Source organism: Bos mutus, chromosome 11 (assembly GCF_027580195.1).
Source record: "Bos mutus isolate GX-2022 chromosome 11, NWIPB_WYAK_1.1, whole genome shotgun sequence".
Taxonomy (NCBI): domain Eukaryota; kingdom Metazoa; phylum Chordata; class Mammalia; order Artiodactyla; family Bovidae; genus Bos; species Bos mutus.
In genome coordinates, this window is record NC_091627.1 from 14,173,033 (window position 1) to 14,187,940 (window position 14,908).

At 62.6% G+C, this 14,908-nt stretch overlaps 1 protein-coding gene across 13 annotated transcripts in view; it reads right to left on the bottom strand.

Moving 5' to 3' along the window:
• The window catches only part of DAB2IP (DAB2 interacting protein), a 212,214-nt gene that overhangs the window by 21,660 nt on the left and 175,646 nt on the right, over positions 1–14,908 (bottom strand). For 11 of the 13 annotated variants that reach the window (XM_070379061.1, XM_070379058.1, XM_070379062.1 and 8 more), the window contains 5 exons: positions 6,531–6,684; positions 4,826–4,924; positions 3,475–4,029; positions 450–594; positions 214–358 (listed from right to left, as the gene is read on the bottom strand). In XM_070379061.1, coding sequence (XP_070235162.1) covers positions 214–358; positions 450–594; positions 3,475–4,029; positions 4,826–4,924; positions 6,531–6,684 — 1,098 coding nt within the window. Of the gene's footprint in view, positions 1–213; positions 359–449; positions 595–3,474; positions 4,030–4,825; positions 4,925–6,530; positions 6,685–11,722; positions 11,941–14,908 lie in introns of those variants that run through there. The other 2 variants (XM_070379064.1, XM_070379067.1) reach the window with 2 other exon arrangements.

The following is a 14,908-nucleotide window of genomic DNA, read 5'->3' on the forward strand; positions in this document are numbered from 1 at the left end:
GCCCTCTCCCTGTTAAACCTCAGCTCTCTTGTTGGCAATGACAGAGGAGAGCGCCTCACCGAGCTCTCGGGATGGGATGACGCTCACAGGGGCCAGCCCAGCGCCCAGCATGCTCTAGGCACCCAGCCTACACAGAAGGATGGGGGGAGAGGGAGGGATGTGGGATGGGACCCTGGGCAGTAGAGGCCGAGTGGGCGTGGGGGCAGCACTGACCAGTAGGAGTTGATGATTTTGCAGAAGGCCAGCTCGCAGCACATCTTGAGGTTGCCCTGGTGCTCAGGGAGGTCAGCGGCCGAGCACTTGCTTGGGTCCACTTCACAGTTCTCGTCTGACTCGTACAGCGCTTTGATGAACTCCCCTGTGGCCGAGAGGGCAGGAGGGGGCTGTGAGGAGCCAGTCAGCATGCCCCACCCTGACCCTCTTGCCCCGAGTCGGCCCACACCCCCTACCTAGTGCGTCCTGCAGGTACTTCTGGCCCACCAGCTTGAGGTACTCCTCGATGGCCTTGGTGGCCAGCGTGTTCTCGCGGAAGATGAGGTGCTCGTTGTCCCCACAGCGGTCCACCTCCGACATCATCAGGTCGGTCAGGAAGTCCTGTGGAGCCAGGTGAGGAGAGCAGACCTGAGCAGGCCTGGCAAGTAAGGCCCCAGGGGTCCAGACCCGCGCTCCCTGGCCAGGAGCCCCTGCTCTGGGAGGCTGCTCCATCGCCAAGCTGCTGGGTCTCACCTGTGGGGGCTTCCGGGGCGTGAGAGCAGGGCAGCCTGATGAGGGGACATGGTGACATCTGAGCTGGACCCCGGATCAGCGAGGCAAGAGCCCCCGCATCATGGCCAGACCCGTGGGACTCAAATCTCTGCTCAGCCCTGCCCCAGCCTGGTGGGGTGACCGAAAAGAGCACCCCCATCCCAGGGCGGAGGACAAACAGGCTGCCCTGCCTCCTCGTACAAGCAGCTGCGACCGTCCGCCCATCACTGTGATGAGGTCTCCCACGCCAGACAGGGGCTCGTTCTGTGCAGCCTCACAGGGAAGAAAGACAAGAGGCAGAGGCGGGCCAGCTGCCCTGAAAGGCAGTGAGCCGGGGCTCAGACGGAGGGAGACGGACCTCGGCTTGGGTGGGAAGGTGGCCTGGCTACAGCACAGCTCCCTGGGCAGACCCAGGAGGGAGCCTGAGCCCACGCCTTCCCTCCTGACTGAGGGGAGGCTTACAGGAACCTGCTGCACCCATCCAGGTGGAAACACCCCCCACCTCGGAGTCTGCGCCTCCTCACGCCCACGGCCAGCCTTGTGACCTGGGGAGGGGAGAGGGCAGGCAGGAGGCAAGAGGAAGGGACCCAGGGCAGTGGGGGCACAAGGCAGGGGCCGGCCAGAGCAGGCCGGGTGGCTGGAGTTGTGCCGGGGCTACTGATGCTCCAGAAATGCCTCACCCAACGCACCCAACTTCAGGGCCCTCTGAAATCACAAGTGGGCCTTGAAATACAGAACTGAACTCTGGGCCCTGGAGACCTGGTTGGCCAACGAAGAAATAGGAGGGCCAGGGTGGGAGAGTGGCAGTTGGTCTCCCCGGAGACCACATAGCCTGAGGACCCTTCCTGACCGCTGGTGACCTCTAGGGCCTCCTTCTCTGAACACAGTAGACGTCAGTACTGCGTGTGCTGCTCTGCTCATGCCCACGGGCCCTCCTGAGCTCCTGGGGCAGGTGCGAGGCCCAGGCGGGGGTGAGGAGGGGCTCTCCTTAGAGCCAGGACCTGGCTGGGGTGGGGCGGGGGCAGGAAACAGGCACAGAACAGGAAACTGACCTGTCCAAGGCCACACAGCTACCGGGACCAAATCTGGCCTGAGTGTCTTGTTATGAAGGTCCCATTTCTCCTACTGCACTGAGTTGGGGGAGGGGGGCAGTGGGGGGAGATGACAAGGGATGAAGCATGCCCAAGGCCCTCTCCCGGGACTCGGAGCCCTTGGCACGTGCTCCAGAGAGAGGCATCTCACCCCTTAGCTCCCCAGGGGCTCAGAGCTCAGATGCACATCACCCCAGCAGCCTGAGTCACTCCCCCCACCCAACAGAAGGTCTGCTGAAGAGCCAGAGCCCCGGCTTCCGTCTCCTTCCACAACGAGCACCCTGATTTCTCCTGTCTCAGCTATGAGCCTGAGAGCAAAGGTCCCTTCAGATCAGAGTCAGCCTCCCAGGCCGGCCCAGCCCTCAGGGGCCGCTCACTGAAAGGACAGACTAGAGGCAGAAAGGAGGCCGCTGGAGCCTCTGCTGCCTCCCTTGGTCTCCCTCTGGTTTCCCTCCCTCTCCAGGGGAGGAGGCGGTCCAACCACAGAGGAACGGAGTGCCCCACGTCCACGAAGTACCGCTCCTGGTCCCCCACCACGAGCCCAACGGGCAGGGGCTCTGAAGGGCCCAAAGGAGGCCAGGACCTTCTGGATCAGGCAGAGAGAGAGGATAAGAGCACAGATGGACTGCGTACCCTGGCCTCTGCCTGGGGGCTGAGGCCTGAGCCCCAACCTGTGTCTCCCCCGAAGCCCAGGCTGAGGGCTCGGGACCCTGACCAGGGAGGGCAGTCCCTCACCCCCACCACAGGCCACAAGTCATGCCACGTCTGGAGGGCAGAGGCTCGCCTCCAGGGCAGGCACCCAAGGCCTTCTGCAGCGCAGATGGACCCCATGTTCAGCCTTTCTCCACCGCACACCTTTTGAGCAGCTCCCCCAAGGCCCCCCCAGGGCAGGGGACAGGGTGGAACCATGTTCTGCTGTGATGGGCAGGTAGGCATGCGGAGCCTTCCAGAGGAGCCGACCTGTCTGCAAAGGCCAGTGAGTGGGTGGGGCTGGGCGTGGCCTGGCAGGGCGGCAGGTGGAAGGCAGTGGGGAGGACAGCAGGGGCCCTCCAGCCCTGGAGCAGGGCCTGCTGGAGGGCTCAGGCAAGCTCTGCTCCAGGGGGCTCCAGAGCTGGGGCGGCTGCCCACCAAGCAGACGGCCGCGACGGTGACTGTGTGCCCCGTGTGCGTGCACTGGGAGTGGGGGGAGGCTGGGGCTCAGACAGCGGCTGCACCCTGGCCGTCACCTGCTGCGATGTGTGATAACTCCACACACCAGACGTGCGTGTCTGGGTCGCTGGGACCCTTGTGCCGGCAGAGGTGGGCCTCATGGCCTGCTCCCCTGGAGCCTCAGGGAGGGGCGGGCCTCTGGGACAGTGGGGAGGCCCTAAACCCACTTCATTGCTGCAAGCCATGTTGCAGACCATGGGCTCCACACCAGCCTCTGAGATCAGCTCCAACCACGGAGCGGGTGCACAAAGCCCTCACCCTTCAGGATGCAGCTCCAGATTGAGGGGCCCCACCTAGCTATGACTGGTGCCTCCAGCAGAGCTGAAATCCATGACGTGGACGCGGGGACCGGCAGGTCATCTGGCGCCTGTCCCCCAGCCTCCACGGGGCCCGCGGGAGGTGGCGTCCCGCCAGAGGCCTGTGCACCTACCTTCACCTTGCCCGTGCTCTGCAGGATGTGCACCAAGGCCGACGCCATCTCCTCCTTGGTCTTGGCGCTGAGGATGGGCTCGAGGGCAGCGCAGAGCCCCAGGTAGTGGTTGGTGATGTGCTCGGCGAACTCCTTGTACATCTCCATGGGCAGGATGGTGATGGTCTGGTAGCGCGCCTTGATGCGGATCATGGGCCCGGGGCCCTTGCCGCCCTTGGGGTTGGGAGTCACCACCGGGTACCACTTCTCCACGAACTGCCGGCCGGCCACAGAGGCGGCGGGCAGGCTCACCAGGCCCAGGTAGCTGCTGCGCTCCTTCTTCTTCTTCTTGTCAGTCTCACGATACAGGTGGACGGTGACCATGCGCAGGGGCGGCAGGTTGTGGAACTCGAAGTGCTCGCCCCAGAAGACGTTGTCGGTCTTGAGCTTGCCCGTGGTGCGCGCGTACAACACGTCGTCCAGACACAGCTCGCACAGGTACTTCTTCTTGGCCGGAAGGTCCTTGGCTTCGATCACCCACAGCTTCAGAATGTGCTCCACACGCCGGCTGTTGTCCTACACAGGCATGGGCGGGGAGAGGGGCACAGTTACCAGGAGCCCGGCACCTGGCCCCCTGCCCAGCCTGGAGCCGGGAAGAGCGCTCAGAACTGCTCAGGGCCAGCTCTGGAGTCTGAAGGACGTGGGGCCGGATCTCTGCTCTGCCTCGTACACTAGCTCACTGACCTTGGGCAAGCAACCATCTATGATCATCTAAGCCATAAGTCCCTCTGTCATGCAAGTCCACAAGCTGAGAGCAAGTTAAGAGGCCAGCGCGATGCCTGGCACGTGGCGGCCACTGACTGGCTCTTGGGAAGCTTGCTGGTCCACAGAGTCACATGGAGACAAGTACTGCTGAGGTCCTTCCTCAGTGATGGCGCGGTGACCAGGACTCAGCTCCAGGCTGAGTCGGCCAAAAGCAGTGATGACAGCTGGGGAGAGGCCTGGCGGCAGTGGGAACACTGGGCAGTGGGTGCCAGCCTGGGCCGGCAGTGCTTGCCTGGACGAGGGGACTGGTGGCTAAGCTAGACATGGAGGGCTAGGCAGGCATTGGCCATGGGGGGAAGGGGGCACAAGAGTTCCAGACAGGACACCGGCATCCAAAAGGCCGAGCCTGGGTTCTCTGGCCTGGCCGCCCCAGTGTGCAGCTCAGCCTCTTTCCGAGCCCAGCACTATGGCCCGCTCCCGCCCCGACCACACCCCAGTCCCAGCCCCCTCCAGAGCCCCCGCCCTCTGCTCTCTTGAGTCGGAGCCTGTGCTCTGCTCCAGGTGCAGCCTCCGCCCCGTGCCCTGGGGGCTGGGGACACAGGCCCACCTTGTTGGGATGCACGGCTCGCCGCAGGTTCTCCATCCACTTATCCCGCTCAGCTGCTGACCGGCAGGAGAAGCACTTGCTTCCTGAGGACGTCGTCACCTGCGGGGGTGGCACAGTGTCACGGGGAGGGGGAGGCACGATGGAGGACCTTCGGGGCTGGGGTGGGAGGAGGGACCCCGGCTGTCAGGTCTGACGGCACCGCAGCCTCAGGGAGGAGGCAGGACGAGATGCACGGTGCCCCCTGGATTTTATGTTTGCAGGTGGTGCCCAGAGGCCTGTGGTCCCAGAGCAGGATGGTGACAGGATAGCGTCCAGCCCCGTGCCAACTGGAGCCTGAGCCCTGCCTCTGGGCCCTCTGTCTTCAGGAAAGCATCTCTCTGAGTCCACCCTCATTCTCCTGGAGATGGTGGAGACAGAAGGCACAGCTTCTGCATGAATCGGAGGACACTGAGGTCTCCCTCTATCGCTGGCGCCAGAGGCACCCCGGAGACAGCCCCGGGTCGGCCTGAGGGTCGCCTCAGTCCTCAGCTGACACCTGCTGACGATGCTTCTCTTGCTGAATGTGACGGCAGTGGTGGTCACAAAGGGCTAACCTATTTGAGGCCGGACTAGAGAACCGAGAACGGTCTCTCTGGGTGTGCTGGGCCCTGGGGTCTGTCCTGGAACCCTTACCCTCCCTGCCCTGTCTGGCTTGCTCATCCTCCAATTTTCTCTGGGAGAGGAAGCCCAGCCCAAGCTGCTCCTACTCTGTCCCGCTGTCCCCTGCATCTTGCTGAGGGCCCTATCCAGCCATTCATGGGCCATACAAGCCACAGCATCCCCTGCTGTGCACAAGTGGGCAACTAGCATCAGGCTCTCCCCCACCCCAGACAGAGAAGTCGGAACCCAGGATTCCAGTGCGGCCAGGAGTCCTGAACCAGAAATAGCACCCAAGGGGGCACAGGGCTGGGGCAAGGTGCCAGGTACCACCCCAGTCTCCCCTGGAGCTGGGGGCGCCAGGAGGTTGCCACAGCAGTTCCATGCTCATGCCTCTATCGGAAAGCTCCCCTAATTATGCAAGATCGTCGGGGGTGGGAGGCTTCCCAGAGACAGAGGTGGGAAGAGAAAACGAATAATTAGAGAAGCAATTAGGAACTCCCAGGAACACCTGCGACATTAGTTACCCGGGTCCTGACTTGGCCTTGTGAGCTCTGACATCTCTGGGCCAGATTACCCGTCTACAGGAGGCACTGGACAGGGATCCCCAGGGAACAGCCTGGCCGGGTGGGGTGGCACCCCCTCTGCCCTCACACCTCGGGTCACAGAAGGCGGGGCAGGAAAGATCCTGGCTCTCACCATGCAGAGGCCAGAGAAGGGGGTGCTCTCTCCACGGCCCCACACCACACTGGAGGGGTTTCACAGAGAGGTGAGCAGGCTTGAGCCATTCCACACATGCCTTGGACGTCCCTTCCACCCGCTCGGGACTCCTGCACATCCCCACGTGGGGGACAGTGCTGGTCAGTCTCCAAGAAGACCACAGGGCAGGAAGGAAGCCCCCATCTCCCAGCTCCACCTGGTCTCTTGGGAGTCCAAAAGCACTGACAGTTTCTGGCCACTGCCCCCAAAGAGTGGAGGCCACAGGACCCTCCAGGAGGGCAGCTGACGGAGAACTGGCCTCCTGCGGGAGGACACCTGGGCCTGCCCCACCTCGCCGCCCCAGACCCACCTCGAAGCAATAGTCCTGGCCCAGGATGCTGCTGTGCACGGGCTTGATGACCACCTCCTCCTCCATGCTGAGGTCCAGCGCCTCCACCGCGCTGCTGGGGCTGAGCAGGGACTCGTGGGAGCGAGACTCTTTCAGCCTGGGCATCAGATGAGACCTGGGGGCGGGCAGCAGGGCTGTCAGGTCAGCCTGCCCTGTCCCCTCCCTTCCCCTCTTCTCCCAGGAGGCCTGCCCAGAACCCCCTGCAGAGGCCATCACACCTCTCAATGCCCACAGTCCTTTCTGTCTTAAGACAGATTCAGGGGTGTGTGTGTGTAGGGGGGGGGGTGATGGTGGTGCGGCAGTCAGAGACCCGCAGGGAAGAGCAGACCTGACCCAGGCAGTCTTCCAGGGTTGGGTGCCCTCCCCACCCCCCTGGTCCTCTTGCAAGACAGAAGCAATCGCCCTGTCCCAACATTTCTCCAGGCCACCACTGCTTACGGAGCCCTTTCACATACACCAGCACACCCACCCACCGGCCCCAGGTGAGGCAGGTGTGCCGTGGGACTCTGTTCCCTCCTCACACCCGAGGACCATGAGGCTCAAAACGGAAGGGATGGAGCCATCTCTGCAGTGCTGAGAGGCACTCAGTGAGCGTTAAGAGGGAGACAGGGTGCATGCGCTGGGGCTCAGGCCAGGCCAGGGTCAGGGGGCCCAGCACAGATGGGCCCTGACTGGCTGTGGACCTGGGTCCCTGAGCAAGTCCCTTCCCTGAGCCTTGGCTTCCCCTTTCCACGGAAAGCATCTCAGATGGCACCTGGTGCTTGATGGAAGTCCACCCAGAGAGGCAAAGCTCCCTTTCCACAGTCAACAGGACACAGCAGGCAAGACACCCGGGCCCCTCTCCCACAGCGGGGGCACAGGAAAAGCCAGAGCACCAGCCAGGCCTGCTAAGACCACCCCAGGGCAGAGGCTGGGCAGGCCACGGCCCTCTGCACGTCCAAACTCTGCGCTTAGCTCACCTATACCTCCCCAACTCCAACACCCTCCAGCCATTCAGCTCCTGGCCTCCAAGGGTTAAGCCACCGCCTCTCCCTGCCTCACCAAAAAAGATCCTCCCTCACTCAGGTCAGTGAGGCGTGGTGGGACCACCACACATCTCCCCTCAGGGCACACACCCTGGAACCCATTTCTACAAGCACCTGCAGTAAGAGGAGCTGAGGCCCCTAAGTGTGGACCCAGGAGTTCAGAGATGAGCTGGACTGGCCCTACCTAGAAGGCCCCACAGGCTGACTGACAGAGGCCACCCTCTAGCCCCAACACTCTGCATCTCCCCTGGCAACGGTCCTCTTGTATGCGCGGCATGGGAGTCAGAGCTAGAAATGGGATCTCAGCTCTTGTGGACCCCACAGCCCCACCAAGAGAACCAGTCAGACTCCCCCTAAGTGTTCCCCCATGCCCAGCAGAAAGCAGGCATAGGGCAGGGCTCCGGTTGGTCGCTGGAGCAGAGCCAATGCCCTCAGGCAGGACTTGTGAAGGCTCCCAGATGAATGGACCAGAGGGAAGCTGTGAGACAGTCTTAAAGCCGACTGGAACCCACCCAAACCTCCCCAGGACCCGCTCAAGAACTAAGGCCAATGGCACACACAGCTGTGGTGCCCCTGCACCTCCAGTGCCCTCTCTGGGAGGCAGCACTGCGTACATGCAGACACACACGCACAAACACACACACACACTGCCACGCCACGCCACAGGCGGCGCCGACAGCCTTCTTACCGTGACGAGCCCCCCAGGTCCTGCTCGAGTGGCCTAACCTCCTTTCCCCTCCCAGAGCTGACCAGTGCCGTGGGTGGAGCTGCCGTCCACTGAGCTGAGATTCCACCCTGGGCCTCCCTCATGGAATGTGGCTCCATACCTCAGTGCAAGAGACGCCCTGCCTCAGACACCAAGGAAATCACCCAGCCTCCGACGGGCCGGGACTCAGGCCCCTAGACTAGCTGGGGCTGAAGATCCAGCCCATCGACCAAGATCCGGCTGCTTTCTGGCCCAGCCTGGAAACCCCTGCCAGGTCCAGGTAAGATACTGGGAGCGGAGCGGGTGGAGCACAGACCCAGGAAGTACGGGGAGGAGCTGGCAGGCTGGGGCCGCCTCCTGCCTGGGGCACCTGAACCAGCCAGCTGGGGAAAGGCAAGGGAGACCTATTCTATGGACTGGGCCTGCCCACAGAGACCCCGGTGGTGGTGGTGGTGGGGGAGTGTCCTGGTTCTACAGCCCCAGGAGGCCTGGCACGCCCAGGGCAGACCTCAAAGCAGCCACAGCCTCCTGGAGGCTGTGGCTGCAGACCCCCCTCCTCCTTCCCCACCATCCTGCTCCACAAACATGCCCTGGCTGGCCCGGGCCTCACCTGGAAGGTTCCTGATGGCACAGAGGCGCTGTGGGAAGCTCGCGGCTGAGGCATCCTGGGCTAGCCCTGATCCTCCCCACCTCCCAGGGAGCCTCTCGGTGGCAGGACCTGGAGCAGGGGCCCCACCCCACCCCTGCAGCCCAAGCTGACCAGCAGGAGGAGGGGTGGGGCGGGGCCCCGGGAGGCTCAGTGGCCACTCCTAGATCTCCCAGGTGCTTCTGGGACAGAAGTCAAGGGCTGGGCTCTGACCACTGCCCCATAATGGGGAGGCCCAGTGGGCCTGTGCTCTCTGACTCACATGCAGACGCTTAGTCTTCCCTCTTACCTGCCCCCGAGCTCCCCATAAGGCTCGTGGGGGAAAGGGGCACCTATCCATCAGGCCCTGGCATGCAGCTCTGGGCCCAGAGGGGAGCCGGTCTGTTGTGCCCCTGAAGGGTGGGACTTCCTGGCAGAAGGAATCTGTCCATGGAAGTGACTGATAAGATGACTGACTGGGACTCAGGGAGGGGAAAAGGTCACGTGGATGCTTCCTGGACCCAGGAGGCCCACCTCAGAGCCTAAGAACCACCTCTTCCAGGAAGCTGGCCAGCTCTGTTCCAGGCCCACAGCACAGCACCTAACACTCCACTCAAGGACTCCAGCCCCATCCATCACCAGGGCAGGCTTCGACCCAGCCCGCCTCTGCTCTGGCCAGCATTGTTGAGCACTTCCTTTCTCACCTCCAGCCCCTGCCTTGTCCGAGGCTGGGCCCGAAGCCCATCCCGGGAGGGAGGGAGGGCACAGGCCATCACAGGCTCCCAGACTCCACGGGGGCAGTGAGTGGGCACCATGTTCCTTCCCAGGAAGCTTGGTAAGGTGATGAGACAGTGCCCCGCTCCTTCCCTGTTCGTGGGCGCCCACCTCCTCTAGGTCAGGGCACTCTGCTGATCACATTCCACGGCACACAACTGTGCCAGGAACACTCATCTGCCCATTTCACAGAAGGTAAGATGGGCTCGGGGAGCGGCAGTCCCTGCATCTGCCCAAGGCTCCTGCGGGCAGGGGGGCCAGTTGGTCTGGGAGCCCTGCCCACGGCTGTCCTGTGTGGTCTGGGGGCCTGGGCTCGGAGGCTATCGTATGCTAGGCCCCCACCCAGGTCAGGCCCTTCCCTGCTGCGCTGAGGCGGGGGTGGGAGAGAAGGTGGCCCAGCACGCCCACGCATGGCTGCCCCCAGGGACCCCCCGTGGGCTCTGGGGACCAGAGTCTTGTCCTTGGTGACATGGCACCGAAGAGGGCAAAGGCCTTCGCAGGGGGCTCTGCCCGTGCAGGTTACCCCCACAGCCCAGGTTTGGGCTACTTCTCACCCACCCCTGCCAGGGACGCTGCATGACCGCAGTGTGTCAGAGAGGCTACAGAACCGGGTCTCATCGCCAGGCTGTGGGCTCCGCTTGCCTGGCCCTCCTCCCCGGGCCTGGCCTGTCCTGGGCCGTGCCCACAGGCGACACCACACAGTGCTTGGCTGAATCCTCACAGACTGAGGGGTGGACACCGACCTGACCCTGGAGCGGCCTCCTCCGAGAAAGCAGGTGACCTGCCCAGGGTCTCAGCTCCCTCCTGGTGTCACTTAGCACCCCAGCAACCCCCACCCCCAGGGACCCTTTTCCTTATCTGAAACAGAAAGGACTCCTCTGTCTCAAATGGAAATAAATGGTAACAAGCACAGAGGATGGTCTGCAGGGAGAGGCACTCCCCAAGCGTTGGAGTCATGAAGAGAGGGTTTCTCATCAAGGCCATATAAGCTCAGCTGCAGCCCTGCTGGCCAGGGTCCACCTCACCCTGGGCTCCTCTCCCCCAGGAGTCATGGTTTCCTCAGGCAGGCCTCCTTGGCACCCAGCAAAACCTTCAACACCCAGCAAAAAGCACCTCTTCTTCCAGGCAGCCTTCCCAGACTCCCTGGGCAGAGATGGACCCTGAACCCTGACATTTATCAGGCTGTGCTGGAAGACCCCTGGCAGAGCAGTCTCCTTGCCAGGCAGGAGGCTCCTTGTTGGGAGGGCGGCATCTGGAACAGGGCTAAGATTCAGGGCCCCGGAGTTCCAGGACCAAGGCCTTGAGGTCAGGTGAGTTGTGGGGAGGGAAGGAGGACGGCTGGGATAGAGGAGAATCCTCCCTCAGCCCTCAGATGCTGGTGAGCAGGAGAAGGGACAAAACGACCCAAGCGTTGGTCTCGGGCAGCCGCACCCCAAGACTGTCCCAGACCCAGCTGATCTCTGGACCCTCAACAGTCCCCAGCCCCTAGAGATCCCCATGTCCCCCTTTCCCCACCTGGGCCAGCTGCTCAGTACATCTTTACCTGTATTCTCCATGCATGGAATCCTCACAATTCCCATAAAGGAAGAATCGAGGGATGCCACGATTCTCAGGCCATAGGCAGGAGAGGCGAGGCCACAGGGGAGGAAGGCTGCCCTGCCCTGCCCTGCCTCTGGGAGGTGTCCGGGTTCAGGCCTGGGGGCAGCTAAGGAGGGGTGGCACCCTCCCACCGGATGGGCCCCTCTGCCCGCCCCTGCAGGCCCGCAGTGCTTCAACCTGGGCTTGGACCCGCCCTGCAACTCTGCCCCCGCAACACCCCCAGCAAGTGACCCAGACTCTCCTCTGCGTCCCACCTTCCCTCCAGTCTCTCTCCCCCAACAACGGCCTTCTTTCTCGGCCTTCAAAGCCCAGTCTGAACGTGGCCATCATCATACCGTCCCCGGTCTCCCTAGACAGATGAGCGCTCACACCCAGGCCGGGTGGCTGAACACCACTCCGTACACTTTCCCACCCGACTCCTTACCCGATTCTCATGAGAACCGTCAGGACCGAGGGACTGCGCCTCAGAAAGGCCAGGCAGCTCGCCCAGGATGGCACAGGTGGCAAGTGGCCGAGGGGGACCCGAGTCCCACCCGGCAGACTCCGAGCCTAACGGCATCCGCCCGAGCCTCCATCTCCCCGCTGGCGGCCTTCTGGGGCCACAGTCAGCTGACCTGCTCGCCGTGACCCCTCACTCCAGGTCAGGGAGGAAGAAACCAGGGGGCTGGCCGGGGTCGGACAGCCTGTGCCCAGGGCCCAGGGAAACTTGGGCTCGCCATAGGCGCGGGTGGAGCTGGGGCTGGAGATATGGCCAGGCCCCAACAGCAGTCCATTGTGAGGGCGGGCAGCGGGAACAAGGGGACATTGTCCTGGCTCCAGGGCCTCGGCCTTATCTGATAGCCTTCCAGCCAACCCACGAGCTGTTTTTCAACTCCATCCTTTCTTCTCTGAAAAGGTTAGTGACACAGAAGTTTAGCAAATTCCCTATTATTTCAAGGAGGGAGGAGACTTGAAAATAAAATGTGTGATAATTAAAAAGCCCTATGAGACCACACGGGGAAGACGTTTCCAGCTGCGGGTGGGGTTAGCGGAGCGTGGGACTGGATGGCCTGGAAAGCCAGAGGCTCAGAATCGCCTTCCAAATCTCAAAGGGGCAGAGGGAGCTGCGGTGCATGCCTCCAGCAGGCGGGGCCAAGAACAGGATGGGCAGATTCCAGCTAGACACACTGTCCTTGGGATGGGTGGGCCAGCCCAGTTTGGATTTAGAGGAGAGGGCACGCTGTCTCTGGAGGCATTCGAGGAGCTGGAAGCTTTACATATGCCGAGGAGGGGCTGCCTGCGCTGCTGGGGACTGTTGGCATAACAAACCGGCAGCAGAGTAAGCCCCAGGGGTAAACACACAGCCACACACCTGCAGCTGGGAACAGGCAGGAGAGCCTAGTGTCAAGGGTGCCGGGTACAGGAGCACACGTAGTCTCCATTCCCTGTGAAACACACAACCCTGAGGACTTTTAACATGTTGTCCAGGCCTCAGTGTCTCCGACTCTAAGTAGGGAGGGCTGACATACCTTCCTCCCAGGGCTGCTGTGAGGCCAACTGAGGTAAGGCCGGGGAGCCAGGGTCAATGCCAGTGGCCACAGCGCTTACGCAGGCTGGCCCCTGCTCTATTCACTGCCTCATGCCAGGCAGCCCTGTAAGGAGCGAGGGCACAGCTGTGAACAGGCCGATTAAGGGTTACCCGTGTTGTATCAAGACTGACGTTTCTAGGGTAGCTGACGCTTCTGACATCTGGGGTGGCGAGGTGGGGGCTTTGCGGGCAATTCTCTGTTCCTTTCCCCTGACCACTCAAACCTCCTACCTTCGCCAGGCATGCTTCCCCCACCCGTAAACAAACTGCACCTACCCAAATGTTCTGGGATGCTTTCAAAAACAAACAACCCCCCCCCAATAAAAACTCTTAACTTCCTAAAGTGAAAGGATGAAAGAGGGTGTCTGGAGGGGGCAGGAGACCCCACGGAGGGGCCAGGTGAGCCCCTCTGCCTGGGACTCTGAGCACAGACTCCCCCAACCTCTCACTTTCCTGCCTGTGTGGTCTTGGATCACGGCCCACAGCCAGGCCTGGAAAGGGCAGACACCCTGGACAAGGTTGGTCTCCACGGAGGAGGCGCCCACTGCAGGGCTGGCAGGACCTGTGGACTCGAGTCAGGTCAGAACATGCCAACCGTGCTCTCGCCTGTCACAGGCAGGCAGGTCCAGGGAGCTGTATCCACAGGGGAAAGAGCGGGTCCTGGGCACAGTCAGGGTGAGGGCGCTGACCTCCTGGGAATCAAGCAGCAGGACACAAACAGGGCAGCACCCCCCCTCTCCCCCTACACACACACCCAGGATATCCAGCAGAGTCATATCTTCCCCAGGCCCGGCCTGCCCTGTTGGCCTGGGAACCGCTGGGGTCCCAGGGGCGGGGAGAAGAATGCAGCTGTCTGGTGGTCCCCAGGGCCCTGGGGAGACAGAGCCTGTCCTTAAAAGGCAGGGAGGTTGGCTGCCTGGCCTGGGAAGGTTTCCTGGGATGACAGTGCCTGGAGGCATGGCCCCTCTCAGCCAGGGTTCTCGCCATCCAAAGCCAAGGGGCAGATGCCAGCTGTCACTGGAGCTGGTGTGACCCTATCCCCGTGCGCACACTGAGCTGGGAGCTCCCTGGGCTGGGAGGTGCCCGGTCTTTGGCCTCGCCCCACCCTGGAAGCCTGCACCTCCCTGACACCGCAGGGCTGAGCTGGAGGAGGAGGGTGCGTGCCCGTGACCGAGACAGTAGGACAGGATGGCTCATCACAGGCCCATGGCTCCATGCAGCCCAAAGCCTCGCTCCCATGGTGCCCCGTGTACACTGAATGAGTGATGCCACGGCAGCCTGCACTCAACAGACACAAAGTGCCTACCACATGCCCGGCTCTGCCACAGGTATTCTTTCCAAGGTACACACACCATCAGATGGTCTTCTCCCAACCGCCCTGCATGAAAGGAGGGATCACCCAAGCAGGAAGGGGGTAAAGAACTCAACTAGACCTGATGAGCCCTGGCTCATGGAGCGGCCCTCCCGGGACACAGCCTGTCAATCCACAGGACTGGACGCAGCAGGCTTCAGGACACCAGAGGAAACTGAGGCTGGGAGAGGAGGGGCTTGGCTGGGGGCGCAGCGTCAGGAAGTGAAAGACAGGAGCCCAATGGCCCGATCGGCCTCTGCTGGGACAGTATGGTACCCACCCCACACCAGGCCAGGACAGGCCTGGAGGTCGGGGATCCAGTCAACCTTGCACCCCGGCAGGGGCCCGGCCCTCTCACTGGGAGGGGAGGGGAACCTGGCCGGCGGGTCCTGGGCTCCTTCCTCTTCCTCTCCACCTTTGATCTGCTTGGATCAGCAGGGCCCTGAACAAGTTCTGAACTCTCTCCAGGCTGCTGCTTCTTCACTTCAGAGACTATAACCAAATCCCCAACATGTCAACTCCCCATTAACGTAGGGACCACATGCTAACCACATCCATTCCTCCTCTGTCACCTGCAAGGCAGTCAGCGATACCTCCTTCCCTGTTGGTGACCTGACCCACGACAGCTTGGGGTGAGGCCACCACTGTGAGTGGTGTTGATGGCAGCCCCCCGAGCAGGAGGGGCGCCCCTC